General features: G+C 40.6%; 1 protein-coding gene across 1 annotated transcript in view; it reads left to right on the top strand.

The window, feature by feature from the left end:
• Positions 1–21593, top strand: part of synj1 (synaptojanin 1) — a 30359-nt gene that overhangs the window by 2379 nt on the left and 6387 nt on the right. Inside the window, 20 exon segments of the mRNA XM_040151377.1 lie at positions 166–391; positions 1537–1620; positions 4379–4440; positions 7749–7845; positions 8583–8758; positions 8844–8925; positions 9054–9206; positions 10981–11146; positions 12061–12252; positions 12908–12992; positions 13477–13617; positions 13714–13906; positions 15526–15684; positions 15950–16106; positions 16341–16467; positions 16640–16852; positions 16937–17015; positions 17238–17403; positions 17565–17747; positions 18372–18503. Coding sequence (XP_040007311.1) covers positions 166–391; positions 1537–1620; positions 4379–4440; positions 7749–7845; positions 8583–8758; positions 8844–8925; positions 9054–9206; positions 10981–11146; positions 12061–12252; positions 12908–12992; positions 13477–13617; positions 13714–13906; positions 15526–15684; positions 15950–16106; positions 16341–16467; positions 16640–16852; positions 16937–17015; positions 17238–17403; positions 17565–17747; positions 18372–18503 — 2873 coding nt within the window.

Here is a 21593-nt window from a genome sequence, read left to right as displayed (position 1 = left end):
CTAAATACATGTTCTGCAATCTGCACGTTCTTCCATTTGTGAACTAGTTTCTTCTGAATGTCGGATATGGGGGCCATGTGATTTGCAACTAAGGTGTGAAAATTAACAGTTCACACTGAATTTGTTTATGTGTTTATTGTTGATTCTGTCTTTATAAATTAATAGGAACCAATCTCTCCACCTGCACCTGAAACATTATGGAGTAAACTGTGATGACTGGCTGTTGAGGCTGATGTGTGGCGGTGTGGAGATCAGGACCATCTACGCAGGTCACAAACAGGCCAAGGCCTGCATCTTCTCCCGCCTCAGCTCAGAGCGAGCTGGCACGCGATTCAATGTCCGAGGAACAAATGATGATGGACAGGTGGCCAACTTTGTGGAGACTGAACAGGTGAATCAGATCTTTTACAGTTTTATTGGGTCTCTCCTCTTGTTTGAGAGGTGTCATGATAAAAAGCTTGTGGGGGCAAACAGGACACAGAGCAGGCAACAGTGACCAACACATTGTACCACACACTGAAAAGCTTTAGTCACTTTAGGGTTTACTTAATGTATCATATGCGTTTGTTTGTAGAGTCACATGGCCTTGGTTAATACAGTCTATTTAAATACTGGTTATCTATTGACTGTTCAGGAGCAAACCTTGTGCAGTCTTGTGGTGGAACACTATTGCTCCAACAATTTGTACTGTCACTGTAAAATGAATTCGTTTAGAAATTATAATTGTAGATGCAAAGTTAATATTAAAATGTATAGGAAAACAGGATGATAGTGATAATAACAAATCAGCGTACTGATTTATTGATAAAGCTCCAGTCTGAAGCCTTTTACTTTTCAGCAGTCTAGGTTCCTTTTATTGTGTAAACTTCAGTCCAGTCAGTATTTTTATTGCTGAGTTAGCATATTGTCCGAAGACACGTGTATATTTGAATGTGCAAGCTTACGTTTCTCCTCTTCTCTGTGGAAAATGACTTGGTTGGCATTTTCCCCTTTTTAAGTGCCAGCTTGAGGAAACAAACAGGAACCTACAGGTTGGACACGATAACTGGAACTACTACAATTACAATGCAGTGTAATGCAGTACAACTACACCTATATTTGCTGCCTCGATAAATACCATAAAGGTCATTAAGTGTCCCATTTGTCAATGTCTGAATAGAAAGTAAACATTAGAAACTTCACAAGTGTAGTGGTAATTGCAGGGTTTTCATGTTGGATCATTATGTATTGTCCAGTGTTCTGTTAATTTCTGCCAGCTCCTGTGGTGTTGTATTTTCTAGTCATAGAGGAATTAACATGTTGTCACTTCCCTATGGTTTTATGTGTTTACAAAGGCAATGTTACTTTCTGTTTTTTGTTTTTGTTTTTTTTAATCAGGTCGTCATGGTTTTTTTTATTTTTTTTGAGATTAATGTCCTTTTATAAGTTCTGTTTTTTTTTTTTTTTTTTTTTGTTTTTTTGTATCTCAACCGTGGTAATTAGTCGTTTATTTTCCTGCAAATAAACTTGACAAAACTTTCCTCTTGTTTAATACAGGTTATTTTCCTGGATGACAAAGTTTCAGCTTTCATACAGATCCGTGGGTCCATTCCTCTTTTCTGGGAACAGCCAGGAATCCAGGTAATGGAAACAAAATCTATCCCATATTGCAATCCTATATGGGATTTTCATATATCAATCCGCATTAACTGAAAATCATGGAGCAGTCCTCATGTTTGTGTAGAAGTCATTACCATTTTTGTTATAGACGATGCTCACTTAGTCTGCGCTCTCTAAGTTTAAACACTTAACTTGAAGCCTACATGCGTCGAGCTCCTTCAAAATAAGGAAAGAACTTAAATAAAAATGTATTGTATTTGTATTTGTATTTGTTAAGATATTTTAAGGGGAATGAACAGTGTCCTTGTAATTATCCTGGATATCTTTATCCTATTTTAATACATTCTGTCCATGCTGTGTTCAGAAAAAGTCCATTAAGGGTGTTTTGTTGTACCTGAATGAGAATCGGCACCTTAATGGACCGGATGAAAACCCCCACCTGGTATAACCCCTTTTTTTTTTTTTTTTTTTTTTTCCCCCCCCCCCCCCTTTCGCTCTGTGGTGCTGGCGCTTTTAATACTGCAGATGGGATTTTCTCTGTGCAATGCTAAAGGCCAGGGGTGAAAACCAAGTCAATCCTAATTAGGATTTTTATCCAGAAATGCCGTTTTGGAGATTTAAAGCAGGAACTAGGATCACCCATTTAATGCGCACTTAAACATCTCCGGCCCTTGTCCTGACATTGCACAGACTGGTGGATTAGTTCAGACGTGGGGAAGGTTAATGATAGATACAGTGGTTGGTAAAGGGCATTTTTCTGTTTTCCTCAGCTCCCAGACTTCTTTGGTCAGGTGAGAACCTGGTCTGAAAACATCCCCCAACCACTTCCCTTCAGTTCGGCTGCTAATGTTCCCCAGGCAGCTGGATAGGTTTTAACTGATAATATGGAAGATTGAAATGTTCAATCTTTTAGAGGGCTACGGCAAGCCAAGACCATATTAGTCACCTATTCAGTCCCCAATGTCTTTGGTTTGGTCAAAACACGAGGTAGTTGGCTCGGGGTTGTTTTCAGACAGAGTTGTAGTCCTCCTGCTTTTAAAGCACTGATTTAGCTCTTAGACCCCACTGCGAGCTGTGGCTTGTAGGCTTACCTTCTCCTCCCATACTCTCTACTTCATTCCCTGAGCAGGATGGATACTTTCAATTTATCCAGGAGACGAGTTATTGATATTAATACAGTTAGTTTTCATTAGAAATAGTTGTGAATTAGTCTGAATGATAATTGTAGTGCAGTGCCATAAAACCCTGCTAGGAAAGCAGTAAATCAATAAGGTAGTAGGATTGCCCCATCAAAGTTGGTTAGTCATTTTGGAGTAAAACATTGTTTGAATTAGTGGAAAACGATAACTTGTGGCATCACACAATGAGGTATATTCATCAGATTTCAGTAAATCCTTCTGAACGACTGCATTCAAACATCTAATCAGTCATTTACAGATTCAAACGTCTAATACATTAGTTGAGGAAATTCTATGATTCAACGTCAACCAACAGTGTCTTTCGTCAAGGACAAACCTAGTGTGTGACATGAAATACACAACCTTGAAATATATGATGGACATTAAATGCTAGTAGTATACAACAATCAAAGTAAGTTAAAAAGATGATTTGACCAATTACACCCTAGGTGTTATTTGTTGTCTGTTGAGCTGGAGGAGGTTTTGGTCTGAGGTGTACAGCTGTAACCTAAGTCCTTTCAGATGCTATCGCTGGAAGTTATCAAATATGCATAGCATAGACCCGCACAACAGTAGAGAAAGGAACTGAGTGACAAAATGGCAGCAGCATGGAGCAAAATGTCTAGACCTGCCAAACACGGGCCTAGCCACAATAGGCACAAACAAACATTCAACCAGATGAATACAAAGCAGAGGAAAAGTTTAGCAGATGGTGCAAAAGAAAGTCAAAAACAGAAGCTGGAGGAAAAACCCCACAAGGACACAGTTAGAGTCAAAGTGCATTCATGAGAGCTCAATAATGTCCCCAGAGAAAATGCGTTGTTAATAAGGAACGACTGAATGGGTGCATGTTGCTTTGTTAACTGAACTGAGTGACGAGTAGGAGGAAGAGGAGACAGAAACAGACAGCGGCAGGAGAGTGGTGCTATTTGATTTTATTTTTTCCTGCCAATAAAAGGCTATTAGCGACAGGAAGAGAAGAGGTTTTAAAAGCAGGATAAGATAAATGAAAGTAGGGAGGGTTTGTCCACAGGCAGAGAAGGGTAGGGAACAAGTAGGGACCTGCTGTGCAGAATGAGCAAGTTTCCATGTAACAGCCTTTGGATTTGTGTCCTGCTTAGCCTGTCAGGGTGTGGTCTTGTGTGGTCTTGTGTGGTCCTGCTCTTTGGTGTTTCTCGTGATTCAGTCAGCACCAGTATACTATCAAAGTGATGTATGTAGGAGAATTAGTCAGACAGAGAGGCTAAAATGTGGAAAAATTCTATTAAAAGTTCAGATAAAGGTGTTGAAAAGATGACAGACAACAAGATTTCTCTGCTGCTCAGTGTCTTTGTCTTTGTATGAACAAATCTCCCAATGCTGCCCCCGCGTTGCTGTTGTCTTACATACTTTCCTTTTTTTTGGGGGGGGGTCACTATTAAGGTCTCATTTCTGCTGTTCAAATGTTCTCTAAGGCGTTTATCTCAAATTTATTCTTCGTCAACAGGTTTTCTGACCATTTGCAACATGTGTGCGTTTGCAAAACTTTCCATTTTGATCTTTACCAAAGAAGGACATCGTGACTTGTCTTTTTTTCTTTTCTGGCTGTCTCTGCCCTGCAGGTTGGCTCTCATCGTGTCAAACTCTCAAGGGGATTTGAGGCAAATGCGCCAGCATTCGAAAGGTAATTGAAATGTTCTGAGTACTGTGTGCACACAAGTGTGTATGTGTGTGTAGCATTTCCCAGCTGCTTTATATGGCATCCAGGAGATTACCACTCCTCCAAGGACCATATGAGACACCATAATGCTATGTCTCCTGCAGTTACTGCTCAAGCTGCAATGGAGAAAAGATCTCCAGACTCTTGGAGGAGAAGATGTTAATTGAAGTCGGTCCTCAGAGGCAGGTTTATTGCAGGGAACAGAAAGAGCACATTAGTAGCCTTTGATTAGCTGTCAACCTTAGTAACCTGTATTTTATATTTATTGCAGACAGTTTCTTTTCTGAAGTCCTTCCTTGTCTGTGTGTCTGTGTGTGTGTGTGTGTGTGTGTGTGTGTGTGTGTGTGTGTGTGTGTGTGTGTGTGTGTGTGTGTGTGTGTGTGTGTGTGTGTGTGTGTGTGTGTGTGTGTGTGTGTGTGTGTGTGTGTGTACTTCTATCTTTGTGAGGACCAGTTTGAGTTATAGACCTTATTAGTCATAGGTGCCGTGTGGTCTTGTGTGGTCTTGTGTGGTCTTGTGTGGTCTTGTGTGGTCTTGTGTGGTCTTGTGTGGTCTTGTGTGGTCTTGTGTGGTCTTGTGTGGTCTTGTGTGGTCTTGTGTGGTCTTGTGTGGTCTTGTGTGGTCTTGTGTGGTCCTGCTCTTTGGTGTTTCTCGTGATTCAGTCAGCACCAGTATACTATCAAAGTGATGTATGTAGGAGAATTAGTCAGACAGAGAGGCTAAAATGTGGAAAAATTCTATTAAAAGTTCAGATAAAGGTGTTGAAAAGATGACAGACAACAAGATTTCTCTGCTGCTCAGTGTCTTTGTCTTTGTATGAACAAATCTCCCAATGCTGCCCCCGCGTTGCTGTTGTCTTACATACTTTCCTTTTTTTTGGGGGGGGGTCACTATTAAGGTCTCATTTCTGCTGTTCAAATGTTCTCTAAGGCGTTTATCTCAAATTTATTCTTCGTCAACAGGTTTTCTGACCATTTGCAACATGTGTGCGTTTGCAAAACTTTCCATTTTTGATCTTTACCAAAGAAGGACATCGTGACTTGTCTTTTTTTCTTTTCTGGCTGTCTCTGCCCTGCAGGTTGGCTCTCATCGTGTCAAACTCTCAAGGGGATTTGAGGCAAATGCGCCAGCATTCGAAAGGTAATTGAAATGTTCTGAGTACTGTGTGCACACAAGTGTGTATGTGTGTGTAGCATTTCCCAGCTGCTTTATATGGCATCCAGGAGATTACCACTCCTCCAAGGACCATATGAGACACCATAATGCTATGTCTCCTGCAGTTACTGCTCAAGCTGCAATGGAGAAAAGATCTCCAGACTCTTGGAGGAGAAGATGTTAATTGAAGTCGGTCCTCAGAGGCAGGTTTATTGCAGGGAACAGAAAGAGCACATTAGTAGCCTTTGATTAGCTGTCAACCTTAGTAACCTGTATTTTATATTTATTGCAGACAGTTTCTTTTCTGAAGTCCTTCCTTGTGTGTGTGTGTGTGTGTGTGTGTGTGTGTGTGTGTGTGTGTGTGTGTGTGTGTGTGTGTGTGTGTGTGTGTGTGTGTGTGTGTGTGTGTGTGTGTACTTCTATCTTTGTGAGGACCAGTTTGAGTTATAGACCTTATTAGTCATAGGTGCCGTGAGGACATTTTGGGAAAGTGAGGAATTTTTCTGCCGGTCCTCACAACTTCAAAGGTCTGTTTTAGGGTTATGACTTGGTTTTAGGGTTCATGTTAGAATTAGGTTTAGGTTATGGTTAGGGAGAGGGGTTGGGGTTAGGTATTTAGTTTTGGTTAGAGGTTAAGGTAAGGGGCTAGGGAATGCAGTATGTCAGTGAGTGTCCTCACAAAGATAGTGTGTTTGAGATAGATAGAGAGAGAGAGAGAGAGAGAAATGACATCTTTGAAACTGAAATTCTTCAGTGACAAATATGTGCTTCCTAACGTAAAATCATCCAAATTATTATCTTTAAGTGATCGAAACATTTTTCTAGTTTCTTTACAGAAAAAAGTTCAGTGTTTGCAAGTACCACAACATCATTTAATTGTAAATACTCACAAAGATGTCAGTCTGATACCAAAAAAATAGTTTTTACATATACACTGATTTTGTAGCATCATAAACTTAAAAGTCTGTGAAGAGGCCTCCGAATCATTCTAACTTCACCTTAAACATTACATTTGAGGGTAAATTAATTTAAATCATAATTTTTGCAGTATTGAAAGACATATTTGTCCTTTGTTTCCCTGTTTAGACACATTACAGACAAAGGGTCAGCAACAGAGCAGCACCCTTTAGAGTTGCTAGCTTTGCTTAAGGACACTTAAGCCAGATGGACTGTCACTGCCAAAACCCAGGGCCTCTAGGGGAAAGATGATCACTCTAATCAATGTGCCACACCTTGATAGTACTGTGTCTGGCTCTATCCTTATCACCTTTCTGTAGCCACCCTTGTCTTCATCAGTCTCGTAGTAGCCATGCTGTTCACTCAGTTCAAGAAAACTTTTTGCTGGAAAGCTATGAATACAAGTAGTGGTCCTTTGATTTCCAAACATCTTGAACTTTAGAGGATGGACTCTGCAGGGCTGAGCTCACTATTTATGTCAAGTTTTCCTTTGCTTACTAGTATCTTGAACATGTCAAGACAAGCATGTCAGACTGTACAACATTAGTATCTTGTGAGTGATGAGTAATTTTGTTGTGTAGACAATTAGTTGGCAGTGCTACCATGTTTATCTAATATCTGTTCAGAGCAGGAATGATGAGTCATCCTTTGTAATATCTGACCAGTTTTCTGCCGTAACGGCCAAGTATGTCTCTGTCGACATTCTTACTTGGTGCAAGGGCAACAACAACACCTTTTTATAAAGGCATAGCAGCCTGTAGTCCCATATCTGCATTTATGAATCCTGCTATAGGGTGCTGCATTTCTATTCATATCTATTATAATTTTAAACCAGTTTGATATAGTGGTCCTAGATTTTTTTTATGTATCCCTGCTTTGCATTGTCTCTTTCTTTGTCTTACCAGACCCTACAGCTTTACAAAAACAAATATGTGCCTAAGAAATTCTCTTTGAATATCTTTTGGCCAGCGTCACCTTACCTTAAGCAGTTGTCGATGAATCAGAGACATTTTGTGTGCACAGTATTTATCAAGCTTAAGAATTGGTTCCAAGCATGAAGACTTTACTATAAAATAAGGAAAGGCTAGTTTGGGTAAACCACTAGTCTGTGATGTCATTTTAACATGTGTGTATTATGTGACTGTATATGTGCCTTCCAGACACTTCACTGCACTGCGGAGGTTGTATGGTAAACAGGTGATTATCAACCTGCTTGGGAGTAAGGAAGGGGAGCACATGCTCAGCAAAGCGTTTCAGGTGAGAGGAAACATTCACTGTCCCTTGCCATTGACATGCAAGGCATTATCTGATGCTTCTAACATGAAAGAATTAGTCCAAAACACAGTGACAGCAAACGATGTGTGTCAAAAACAGATGCTCCCTTTATTCTCTTTGTAAACCCACACACTAGCGACAGCGAGGAATTCTATTGAGTAGGTGGACGCTGCAGCTCCAGACACAATGCAACACTGTCCTGCTATATTTTCCAGCTGAGGAGTCAGTGGACACTATCAAAAAGGAATACTTTATTTTATGTTTTCACTCCCTGGGTTTGCTTATCCCCAATACTGTACCTTGAGCTCTTGTCAGCACACTTCTTCTTATGTCTGATGTAGCTGTCACAAAACCTCAGAAAAAAACTTGCTGTTGATGTTTAAAACTACATTGCATTGAATAATATTAAAGAATACATTTCCTGGTTAGTCATAGCTGGAAATGTTGTCTCTTAGATGAGGAACTGAGTGCAATAACACAAAGGATCCAGGGCAGCACTCCATTTTCACTTGTGTACTTTATTAGCCCATGTCCTAAAACATGACCTGCGTGTTCAAAGATAACAATAAAAGATTTCCTTAGAGTCCATGGTTTTGCATTAATGAATGCAAACTAATTTTGCTTCAAAGGTGATGGCAGCATACCTTGCATACACAGAATATCTGCATTCAGTTTGAATCTCTGGGATCAAGTCCTCTTCCTCTCCCTGTCTTTTTCAGAGTCACCTGAAGGCATCAGAGCATGTAACAGCAGTGAAAATGGTGAACTTTGACTACCATCAAAATGTGAAGGGAGGGAAAGCAGACAAACTTCACAGTGTACTCAAACCCCAGCTCAGCAAATTCACAGCAGAGTGTGGGTTCTTCTACTACTCAGGAGAAACAGGCATCGCAAGGTGAGAAATGAATACCAACGTGTATGTAGTAGTGGTAAATGTCATTTTTGTTATTGCTTCTTAACATTTTAACATGTATTTGTAGGACCCAGGGTGGGACCATCAGGACCAACTGCCTGGACTGTTTGGATAGAACCAACAGTGTACAGGCCTTTTTTGCCCTTGAGGTAGGAGCCTGACACAGTGGGCAATTAGCTCTTATTTTGTTATAACAAATAGCATTTGCATTTCTTCGAAGTCCATTGTCTTTAGTGATGATGGTTTTCGTGTAACCCCCCGTTCCTCACCACCGTAGATGCTGCCAAAGCAGTTGGAGGAAATGGGTCTGACAGAGAAACCCCAGCTGGTGGCCAGGTTCCAGGAGGTTTTTAGGACCATGTGGTCTGCCAACGGAGACTCCGTCAGTAAGATCTATGCAGGCACTGGTGCCCTAGATGGCAAGGCCAAGGTACACAATATGGACACACTAAATACACACAACTATAGTTCATAGTAATTTATAGTTGAACCTTTTAGGCGTATTGTAATGCACAGCAGGTTATCAGAGTTGCATTTGTTGTCGGATTTCTATGATTTAGTCAGGTTTTATGGATTTCAGCAACTGGATACTGCTCCAAAGGTTTGGTATAAAACATGGCATAGCTCTTCCCTTTTGTAACAACATCCTCCTAATTGTTGCTACTGGCTGAGCACTTGAAATAGCGAGTGACATCATTGGATTGAAGTAAATTCTGCAGATCAGTGTTGAATATGTTATATTTTTTAGCAACTGGTTTTGTATTTGTTTATATGTTTTGTTCACATGAAGCAAAATGGATTTCATTGAATTATTGAATTATTGTTAGGTCTTAAAATGTAAAGGGTGGACCTTTACAAAGCAGCTCTGGAATAGACTATCTAGATTAACACTTGTAACTGACAAAAACTTTCGAAATAAAAAGAAAAACTTCAGCTAAGGCAGGATATCTAAAAATAACTACATACTTAATTGTGTACATACTTAACCAAAACATTTTTTTCAAACTCAGTTATTTCCATATTAAATTATTATACATTTATAGGCTGAAAGAGGTTCACAGTGGCTCTCAGACGACCCTCACGACTTAATGTCACCTAACTCATTACCAGTTCATTTCAGATCAAACATGCTCCCTGCAGCCTAGTAAATATAGTCATGAAAGGGGAGACATTAATAGTCAGGAGCAGAAATGGCGCAAATGCTGCCAGCGTAAAAAAGCTGAACCCCTGTAATGTATGTTGGACAGAAATGAGGATTTAAAACGTTAATTTTGACTTTGATATTAAAGTATAAATGGCACTTTAAAAATAATAATGGCTAGTTGTTCATTGTGCGTGCAGTTACAGAATTCTGCATGAACAGTTGATCCTCTGTGAGTAGAACTGAGTGCTTCTGTTTCTTAACTCTCGTGTGCTGTCTCTTTCCGCTGTCCTCTGGACCTCTCTACCTGTGTGGTAAGTTAAAAAGTCAGTTGATGTTGTTTTTGAGCGGTGTGTCTATTCCTGGTGCATTATTGATTACAGGGTCAGTGGGTTAAATGATCATAATGATGATGGAAGACAGGATAGGTGGGACCTCCTTTTTAAATTTTATATATATAAATATATATATACACACACATATACCACAGACACACACACACACACACACACACACACACACATGAACATTCTTTAATAAATATGCATAAAACCTGATTTTATTTCCCTTGAGGTATCTCTACGATTCATACTGTCCTTACCTTGCAACTCTCAAAAACTCCATGGAGACTTCTTTGATTTACAGAAATCTAGATAAAAGGAAAAATAGCCATTGCCCTCGCTTGTTGAGTGATCATTTTCTTACCGTGGTATCATTTCCAATTGTTGCCTAAATTATCTGGCAACATCTGCTGCCTTTTTTTTCTGAACCTGGAGGAATCAATCAAAATTATCGCCATATCAAATCGTGTTGCACATCAATCAGTGAAATTTAGAAGTTGCACCTTCTCTGGCAGTTTCGATCCTTCCTGGTCAGTTCAAAAATCTATATTACTTGGAGTGTGAAAGGAAGTGTTTCTTCACTTCTGTGGTTGGAGTGGGAAGTACAGACTTTTTCAGACCGAGTGGGGGTATAGGTAATAATTAAGTTTGGGTTTTTTTTGTTTTTTTCCCTCTTCTTAATTGTTTTTAATTTTGTGTGTGTGTGTGCGTCTTTGTCGCAGGCGGGGAAGCTAAAAGATGGAGCTCGTTCTGTGACAAGGACCATCCAGAACAACTTCTTTGACAGTTCTAAGCAGGAGGCTATAGACATCCTGAGGCTGGGCTCCACACTCAACAGTGACTTGGCAGACAAAGCTCGGGCCTTACTCACCACTTCCAGTCTTTATGGTAATCCTTTACAACATGGGTAATATGAGGCATTATTTAAATAACTCAACAGATCACATCTTGGCTAAAATTGAATTATTAATAGTGTAACAATTGATTTTCTGCTCCATTTTACATGTTGTAGCTTCTATATTTTGTAATCATAATTCTAAGAATATAATTTCCTTTTTGACCCGTATCTGTTGTGATCCTGTTAACCAGAAGCTACGCTGCACAACAGAAGGGTTTGTCTGTGCCGCGTCAAGTGGGAATTGTAATCTCCAGGTGTCAGCTCTCTGTCCCAGTTAGATTAGTGCTGACCGACTGTTCTGCTAGCATTATCTGTCAAAGCACTGGTTAACCCGCCCTTCTCTCCCTTCTCTCCCCCCCTGCTCTTGCGCACAATATTAGTAACCGAGCCCGTCTTACAATCAGGTATAGTAACTGACAGACTGCCCCCAGTGAATGGATCTTTTCATCCCCTGTAACATACTATAGTTGTCCTTTCATCTGTGTTTGCTACCCATTATTGTTCATTCATCTATTATCCAATGTTGGTAGTGGTTTAACACTCTGTCTGTTGCATATTATCAGGCTCAGTGATTAAAAGAAAGAGGATGCTAAAGTTTGCAATGAGATTTAACATTCCTTTAAGTGAACATTTAGAGACAGAAATGAACCATTACCAAGGTTGATTATTGGAATTTTAGCTGTATTTCAGCAACAGTTCTGATTTACATCCTTCCTCCCATGCCCCATTTTTTTAGAACATTGTTGTGGACATCCTCTGTTGTATTTGGATGGTGTCCCACTGGTTTTGTTGGTTTTAATTCACCTTTTCCCATTTTTGTTGTTCCCTTGTATGCCACCCTTCCTACAGACACACAAATACTCAACCATTTTACTCTCTAATCATACTCTCATCCCATCTGCAGCCTCCCCAAGAGTATTGCTGGGAATGTGTCAGAACTACCATAAATACACGCGACCCAAGCAGATCCGGGTGTGTGTCGGCACCTGGAATGTCAATGGGGGTAAACAGTTTCGCAGCATTGCTTTCCGCAACCAGACACTCAATGACTGGCTTTTGGATGCTCCAAAGAAGGCAGGGCATCCTGAGTTTCAAGGTATGTTGGTATTTATTTATCTGCATTTACTGGTGGTAAATGTCATCTTTGGAACTTATCTCACATAGTGCTGCTATTATGTGTTATGCTCAACGATTTATCAAGTTTAAAGATGCAGCGATTTGAAGTTTGAATCTTCATGGTGACTGGGAAAAGTTAATACGTGCAATTCCATCTCCTTTACTAACTACTTTTTAGTTGATGTCCAGGGAGCTAAATGGTCAACCACAATTGACTGTATTCAGACTGTGCATTTGCTGGCTGAATGCATGTACGAACGTGAACAAGACTGACCGGAAATAGTCATGAAACATGAAGGTTTAAATTGGAGTCATTTTAAAAGAAAATTTGATATTTTACAACCTTGGTCTTACTCTCATAATTTTGGCTAGTTGGCCTATAGGTTAGAAAAATGTTGTACTTGTTACAGGCCTTTATAGAGTAGACTGTGAATCACTTGTCTGATGTTTGTACAGTAATGGTGTGTAACACATAGTTTATTGGCAAAAGCTAAAAACCCATGTGGTTTTAAAAAAAAAAAAAGTACTTTTCTTATCAAATCACTATACCACTAATAAAATCTTATGATGTAACACATCATAATTATTTTTGATCAAGCACTGTGTTGAACATTGTGTATTTTTTCTCTTTACAGACAGCAAAGCCAACCCCATAGATATCTTTGCCATCGGTTTTGAGGAAATGGTTGAACTGAATGCTGGCAACATTGTCAGTGCCAGGTATGTATGCATGATTCTAGCCTGAAATAACTGTCACCCAGAAGAGTTTATGCAATAGGAAAGATATTTCTCTTATGGGCTATAGGACATAAGGTTTTTATCCGTGCTCCATACAGCCTACTCTTTAGCTAATATCAAGTACACTAAAGTTGTTTTTACTTTCCAAAAAAAGGGTTTAAAATATTTAGATCACATGAAGAAAGGGTACAAAACATACAGTATATAAAAGCCTGAAAAAGAATGTTGATTTCAAAGTTGACAATGGATTTGCAGACTCAGTAGCTGGACTGCTTGGGTCTGATCAGATAAGCGTAATATGACCCAGATGTGAATTATTTTGATAATGTTTTGAAAAGAATAAAAAGGATTTTCTAACATCTTAAAATTTTAAATGATAAAATGTTAATATTATTGTGAATCCCTTTTTTTCCCCTTGTATTACACTGTTTCTACACTATAATACATCTTTCCATTCTTGTCTCAGCACTACTAACCAGAAACTGTGGGCAGCTGAGCTCCAAAAAAACATCTCACGGGACCACAAGTATGTGCTGCTTGCTTCAGAGCAACTGGTGGGAGTGTGTCTTTTTGTGTTCATCCGCCCACAGCATGCACCCTTCATCAGGTATGAACTCTACCTATTCTCTATGGAAACGTATTAAATTGTACTGTAAATCACAGGTCTGGTAGATGATCTTTTTTTATTTGATATGTTTTCCAGGGATGTAGCTGTAGATACTGTAAAAACTGGAATGGGTGGGGCCACAGGCAATAAAGGTGGTGTGGCCATCCGCCTGTTGTTCCACACCACTAGCATCTGCTTTGTCTGCTCCCACTTTGCTGCTGGCCAGTCACAGGTCAAGGAGAGGAATGATGACTACAGTGAGATCACACGCAGACTCAGTTTCCCCATGGTAATAATGATGATGATGATGATGATAGTAATAATTATAACTTTATTTATAGAGCATCCTTCAGTTACAAAATGCTTTACAGTAAAAACAGGGAATAAAGGTAATGAATCAAAAACATTAATCTAAAACAAATAATTATAGAAATTACAACAAATATAATTGGTCTCGACCTTTCAATCTTGGCTAGTGGAAGAATAAGAACTCTGGGGGGCATGAGTAAATGAATGAATAGGGGTTAATCCAAGACTCTGTGATGAGTAACCAAAATCAATATTGTTGGTCATAATAAAATCCTGGCAGTAAACTGAGGAGCTGGAAGAAGTGGCTTTAACAGGGATGTGATTGTTTCTTTGTGGTCTGTGAGTATATATTGATTTCACACACTGCCGTTCAATGATGCTAACAGGAATTAGTGTGGGAAGTAAAACCAGCAGCAAGAGCAGCAGGCCCCGCACTGTCACGGGCAGGACTATGAAGTCAAGAGTTAGGATGTTGAGCAGGGTCTTGCGAGGGAAACTGTCAGTTATGGCTAAACCCAATAATATCGCTAAAAATTAGAAATTAGTTTTCCTGTTCCTTTCCTAAGCTCAACGATGCACAAACAGTGTCCTTGTTTGTGCATCGTTTCTAGAAAGATCCCACTTACTAAAAATTACTAATAAAACCAACTCCAGTAGCAGTTGTAGAATTTTACATCCAGGACCACAAAGACGGCTAAAACGTTCCGAAATTTTAGTTAAAGTGGAGATGACACAGGACACTACTCCTACTTAGACCTCCTACTCCCGGCACCTCCTACTCAGCCAGTGACTCAAGTTCATATTGTAATTTAATTGATTCCCTGGAAATGACGTCATTCGTGCCGACATGATCTAATACAGTGTAGATAGAGGGATGAATGTGGAGGGGAGGCCGGAATTAGTTCAATAAAATCACCAATCTTTCCTCCTGAAAGACGGTGTGTAATAGCTCCAGGGAGCTTTACGAGTCAAATGATAGTCTCCAACAATTAAAACCTCAGGCTGTTCAGTTTCAGGGTTTCCACTGTACCTGGAATGCTTCAGGTGTATTTGTGGGTAGACTTAGCAGTTTGGATACAGCTGAGCTGAGTGATTCACCGCCTCAGATTATGTTTGCCTGCAGGTTTAGCGCAGGTGGTTGTGGTGAAGAAGGTCACTAGAGCTGATGTCGCAGACTGGGACAGGTTGTCAGATACCGGCTGTGGGAGTGAAAAACAGGGACGTTTGGACCCCAGGGGTCCCGATACAGTGGATGGCGAGCCCGTTGATGTGAGGAGTTGATCAAGGAGTCGCCACAGCTTCCGAAGCAGAGGTGCTGGCTGTGCCAGCTGGTTAACTTAGCAGCTGACAGAGTCAGATGAAAGATGTATCAGATTTAACTGGCATTAAAAGCTGCAGATTGTGGTTCCCGTCCAGTGGTCCTAAGAAAATTAAGGTTACAGAAAGAGAACCATGAAACACATGGGGGTGGTTATTTAAATAGTGCGTTACAATTGAGTAAACACAGCTAGTAATTACAATGACATTAACAAATCAATTTCCAAACACCTTTTTGCCTAACTTACACGCATGCATAACTGCATCTGTCTTGTCCCCCAGGGTCGTCTGCTGTACGCTCACGATTACGTGTTCTGGTGTGGCGACTTTAACTATCGTATCAGCCTGCCCAATGAGGAAGTAAAAGAACTCATCAAACAACAGAACTGGGATGCCCTGACAGCTGGAGACCAGTTGTTGGACCAGAAGAATGCTGGTTTGGTATGGCCTACAGAACACATATTTACAGCACTAGTAACTGTTAATGAGGTTTGACGTCCTCTCAACAAAAAGCAGTTTACTATGATTTGAGAGCATATAAAACATTTGTGTGAAAGGTTTTATAGCCCTTATGAATGCACAAATGAAGTGTTGATGTTTTATGTCTAAAAAAAAAAGCACAGCAGAAAGACACACTCTTAAATCTGATGACACATCATTTAGGCCTCCAGCTGATATTAAAAATTTTCTTAAATGTCTTCCACAGGTCTTCCGAGGTTTTATCGAGGGAAAGTTAGATTTTGCTCCCACCTACAAGTATGACCTCTTCTCAGAGGATTATGACACCAGCGAGAAGTGCCGCACACCAGCCTGGACTGACCGCATACTCTGGAAGAGAAGAAAGTGGAACTTCGACAAAACAGGTGAGATACAGAGCCAACGCAGATGAGTCTTAGCAACCTGAATAATCTCCTTCCCCTCTATCACTGGCATAAATATGTTTTAGGCTTATTTATCCCGCTGTCCTGCCTGCCTTCTTTGATTCAACACTTACGTATGATAGAATAAAAACTGTAAAAGCTGCAGTACTGAAACATAAGAATTCTTTATCTATTTATGTATTTCTGTACATATATGTGTTTGTGCATGTTTTGCAGCTGAGGAGATGAATGTCGTAGGTGCAGCTTCTACATCTGGGGAAAATGAGGATGATCCACACTACCCTTGGAGCCCTGGAACTCTGAAGTACTATAGCAGGGCTGAGCTTAAGACCTCAGACCACAGGTATGTCACATCTGTGCTTTTGATAAATGGACCCAAATTTTTAAAAACTCACCTGAAACGACTGTTCACATAGACTACTCATAGACTCTGAACTATAGCAGAGGTGCAAACCAAAACTTTTCGGGTGTTTCTCTGTAATCAAAAATAACCGTCCCTCCTCCTCCGTCTCTAGGCCTGTGGTGGCAGTAATAGACGTGGATATCTTGGAGGTCGACCCAGAAGCTCGGCACCAGGTCTACAAAGATGTCATTGCCCTGCAGGGGCCTCCAGATGGCACCATCCTGGTGTCGCTCTGCTCCTCCGGCCCTGAGGACTACTTTGACGATGCACTCATAGATGAGCTGCTGGACAAATTTGCTAATTTTGGAGAGGTCATCCTCATCAGGTGAGTCTGACGTCCTCATCCACAGACAGACATCTATCACCTTTAGATGGTTAGACTGCAATGACAGTGTTCTTGTTTGTCCAGGTTTGTTGAGGAGAAAATGTGGGTCACCTTCCTAGAAGGTTATTCTGCGCTTGCTGCTCTGTCTCTCAGTGCTTCTACTGTAAGTCATCACTAATATATCTTAATTACTTCTGAGTTTTAAAAATGCGCCCATAAGTCTTAACATTAAAAATGAAATGTGCATCCATCTCTATCCTTTAGACTCAAAGTCGCATAATTTGAATCACCTCTGTCTCTCAAACGCACACAGAAACTGCTTTTCTGTAACACTTTTTTTTGTCAGTTGTACATCATAGTAATCTCTACTTCTCTTACATTGTAGGTCCTTGGCAAGGTGATTGACATCCGTCTGAAGAGTCCAGGCTGGATCAAGAGTCTGGAGGAGGAGATGAGTGTGGAGAGGATCTGTGGAAGTATCCCCACCTCAGCCAGCTCCACTTTGCTTGCTGAGGACACGGACATGGGCGACGATGATTACGATATGGAAGGTGAGGAGTGACTGACATGTAATCCCAATCCTTATCCACAGAAATGTGGATTGTACATGCCTACCTGTGTTTGGTTTTTTTTGACACTGCTAATAAACGGAAGGCTGTCGGGATTACCACTTTCAAGGAGACTAATTCCTGCCATCTTGTCTCTGTACCAGGTGACGTGGACGAGGAGGTGGAAGAGATCCTTCCCCAGCACCTGCAGCCTGGAGCAGGCTCGGGCTCTGGAACCTCTCCCCTCCCCTCCCCCCGCAGTAGCCCCTGTCCCTCCCCGACGCACGGAGAACCTACAGCCCCCAGCAGGCCTAGTCGTTCAGCACAACCCTCCCGACCATCACAAGGTGAACACAGCATGTGCAGCGTGACACACACCTGGAATCGGGTTGCTAAAAGCACAGTCAAATCATTTGCTAAAGTGGCAGTCTCTGTCATATAAACTGTAACTTTGCTCTGTTTGTAATGCATGGAAGCAGATTTAAGTCCATCATCATTGAAGAGAGAAATCCCAGGTAATGTAATGTGTAATGATTCAGTCAGTGTTTAGTGTCAGAAGGCTTGTGGTGTGTCTTACAGTAAACCACTTGTTTCATTTTGAAACATGTTTTATAGTGCGGTATTAAAATGTGTGAAGTGTTAGCTCCATCTTTACTTTGGTCAACAACACTGAATCCCAGCTGTGCACAAGGACCAAACTGAAGGATGTCACTTGTGGAGGAATTTTTTTTTTTTTTTTTTTTTTAAACGTTTAAGACATTGAGTCATGTCTCTTATCTAGAGAAATTTGAATTTAGGGGAAACTGTATATAAAAATACTTTCTTTTCTCTACTGGGTGAATTTGCAAGTTCTCACATTAGGGCAGTCACACATTTTCTAGAAACACCTGCAAATGGTGACTAGATTTTCCTCAGTTAAAGCATTCCTGTTTCATGTGTAAATTTGCTCCTCTGTTATTTTTTCATTCCAGGGCCTCCTGTTGACTTCCAGCCTGGTGCCCCCACTTCCAGTCAAGGACTGGAGCCCAAGCGCCCGCCTCCTCCTCGTCCCAATGCCCCCCCAGCCAGACCAGCACCCCCTCAACGCCCACCACCACCTTCAGGTAAAGCATCCTCCTTAACCTTCTTGTATACAGTTGATCAAAGCCTAATTTTCTGACATTTGAATCACAGAAATATAACCTGCAATTTTAGAGCAACTAATTAAAATCCTACATTGGAAGTGTGAATATTTAATTTTTCAACATGATACAGTGTGAGATACTTTAGGCAGGTGTTAACATTTTCACCTTTATCCCACTGCTTCGCCTCATTCCCGAAGGAGGCATGAGCCCTCTGCCAGTTAGAAAGGACTCTGGAGGTAAAGTGATTACCGTGGAACTGTGTGTTCATGTGCTTGCATTGCTGAAGCATTCAAAGTAGTGGCTGGTAATTTCCATCTGATGCTACACACAGAGAGAAGCACATTCCATTAGTGCTGATTCTGCAAGCTGTCATCATTATAAGTTCTTTGTATTGTAAGGAGTTTAGGTACTCATTTCAGTTCAGTCAGTGTGCTATAAACCAAGAATATGTTCGTAACTTATCGTTGATGGCATTAGTGTCCCACTATGATTTAAAATGAAAAGAGTCAGTTTGTGCCGGATCATAACTTTAGACTTTGCGCCTTTTGTGTGTGGAGAGGGGTTTCTGATTTGAGTAAACACCTGATGTACATGTGGAAACTGTTTTCCCTACATGCATAGCTACAAAAGGTTCTGTGGAGTATGTATGGCTTGATTAAGAACATGAATGGTAATTCCATTAAGCATACCGCACTGCAAAGGAAAATCTCTTCATTGATAATCCAGTGAACAGGCATACTACAGCTCAACCGTTATAGAGTTTCTTAAACCTGAGTTTGCGAAACCTGACTTCATATATGACTGCAGACAGTTTATTGGAGTGTTTCAGACCATACGTTATTGTATCCTGGCTCTTCCTTTTGAGGACTTAGCATTGCCTGCCCCGCAAATTTTACTCTGCTCACTGAGGTCCATGTAGCCCAATAGGCATTTGCTTTAGAAAGTGGCATAGAGCATAGAACATTAGTTCCTTTGCAATGATTCTATGATAGTCGAACAAACAGGCAGAAAAGTGTATTTCTTCACTGGAACATCAAGATGACATGAACCCTCTCCTACACTTGACTGTATGTACACACCACTGGGCTATCCTGGGGTTCAGCTGCAGTTTTTGAACGTGTTAAAACATGAGATGTTGCCATAACCATGTACCAAAATCAATCTCAGAAAAAAATTTGACAAGGAAATAGACAATGTAGTTGCTGAGTCATGTTTGTGAGTCCAAGTTTTAGTGTGTGTCGATGAGGTTTTTGGAGTTGAGAGGTGATGAATGACCACTTAGGTTAAGTTCAAAATGCAGTACTGCCTGTGCATCACCGAATCAGTCCCCATAATATGTGATTTTGGTTGATGCAAGTTCTTCAAAAGAAAATGTGGCTGGACTTGCAGTAACATTTGTCTTCTCTGCTGTATATACTGTATCTGAGTACTATAAAAGTGTTGTTATTAACCATCCTAGACATTGTTGCCCTTATGTGAATTTATATAATGTGGCAGTAGCTGGCAGGTCATGATGTCATTTGTTTTTGTTTGTTTGTTTTTCTATTGTTGTTTTTTTTTTTGTTATGTTCCAACTCTACTTTATTTTGAAAATACTGTTTCCCCTCTTTGACTTCAAGACTGTGGCGAATGTCCAAGTCCACTGCTTGGTAGGAGAGGCAGTGAAGGTAACTGGCCAGGTGGTGTCTCTTTTAAATGTCATCTGATCCCTGTAGTCTTACACCCAGTCATCAATGTTTATGTGCTTTTTTTTTTTTTTTTTGACATTGATGACTCACCGATGAACAATTCGGCATCATTGTTGACCATCTTAGTCGTGTATGTCTGTGTGAGAGAGACGTGTTTAGTAGCCTGTTGAAAAGAAAATTTTTTTAGCTTCTCTAAATTCTTTAAATGCAGAATAAGTTGGGAATGCAAAAACCAGAGAAGGTCTAGAGGGACCGAATAAATTCTTCCAATTAGTGTGCCACTGGAGGCGATTCAGAATTTTCTACCCAGAAGACCACATTTTTTCTTCCCCGTTTAATATTCAGTGGTGGTTATAAGTGTAATACGTCCCTACCAATTAGTGTTAAGTGCATTTTCCCTATTGAGATTTTTTATTGTAAACATTTGTATTGGGGTCTGAAAGTAAATATTAAGGGGGGTATGCATCAAAACAAGGCTAGTCACATTGTAATTAGGGATAATGAGTTATACATGTTGCAGAAAACCATCTGAGTCAAATGGTTGCACCTAGTGAGGAACAGGTTACCTCATACAGGCGCACTCTGTTCTTATTGACTAAAAAAGTATTGAATTAGTGATTATGGTCTTTTCATAAAAATGGAGAGAACGTGAATTAAAGGAAAATCCCTTTGGTCCAGACTTAAAATGGTCTTTAAGTCAGCTCGGTTACAGTAACGCACTATGATTGGGGGGGGGAATGTTTCTCAGGCAGGTGGATACTCAGATTCACAGCATCCCAGACTTAACTACTCTCCTGCATTATCGCCACCATACGCTATTCCCTTTGCTTCTTGTAAAGTGTTGTCATTGGGAACACCCGCTTCCTGTGACCAGTATTCCACTTTGTGTATAACAGTAATGTGGTTTGGTTTCCTTTGTGCTGCAAAGGACCAAAAAGCCCCGCTCTTCCCCGGCCAGATGCTGCTGCAGGTGAGTGTCACAAAGCATGAAGCAGCCTCACTTACCCTCAAAATACCACTGAAGACAAAGGGTTGTTACGATCTCTTCTTTTCTGTAGAGTTTCCTTGTACTTGCAGGGAGTGATATGGGGTGAGATTATCCCTCTCTGTTTACGATGATCCTGTGCTTTGTGTTTATGCCCTGACATAAAATAAGCCTGTCCCAGGCTGGAAGATAGGCTACGCAACCAAACCCTATCGGTGACTTGGCCTTTTTCACCTGACCCATTTGCATGGTGTGTGTTATAAGCTGAATCGCTGGCACACCAAGGGTGTGTGTGGTTAGCAGGGTTGACTTAAGTTTGGTAACTCCACAATGAAGTATTACACAGAAGCAGACATCTAAGTGGCGTGGGAACATGTTCGCAGGCTCTTAAAGGAG

This window comes from Xiphias gladius, chromosome 17 (assembly GCF_016859285.1).
Source record: "Xiphias gladius isolate SHS-SW01 ecotype Sanya breed wild chromosome 17, ASM1685928v1, whole genome shotgun sequence".
NCBI classification, from domain to species: domain Eukaryota; kingdom Metazoa; phylum Chordata; class Actinopteri; order Istiophoriformes; family Xiphiidae; genus Xiphias; species Xiphias gladius.
This window is presented reverse-complemented; position numbering and strand designations above follow the sequence as displayed.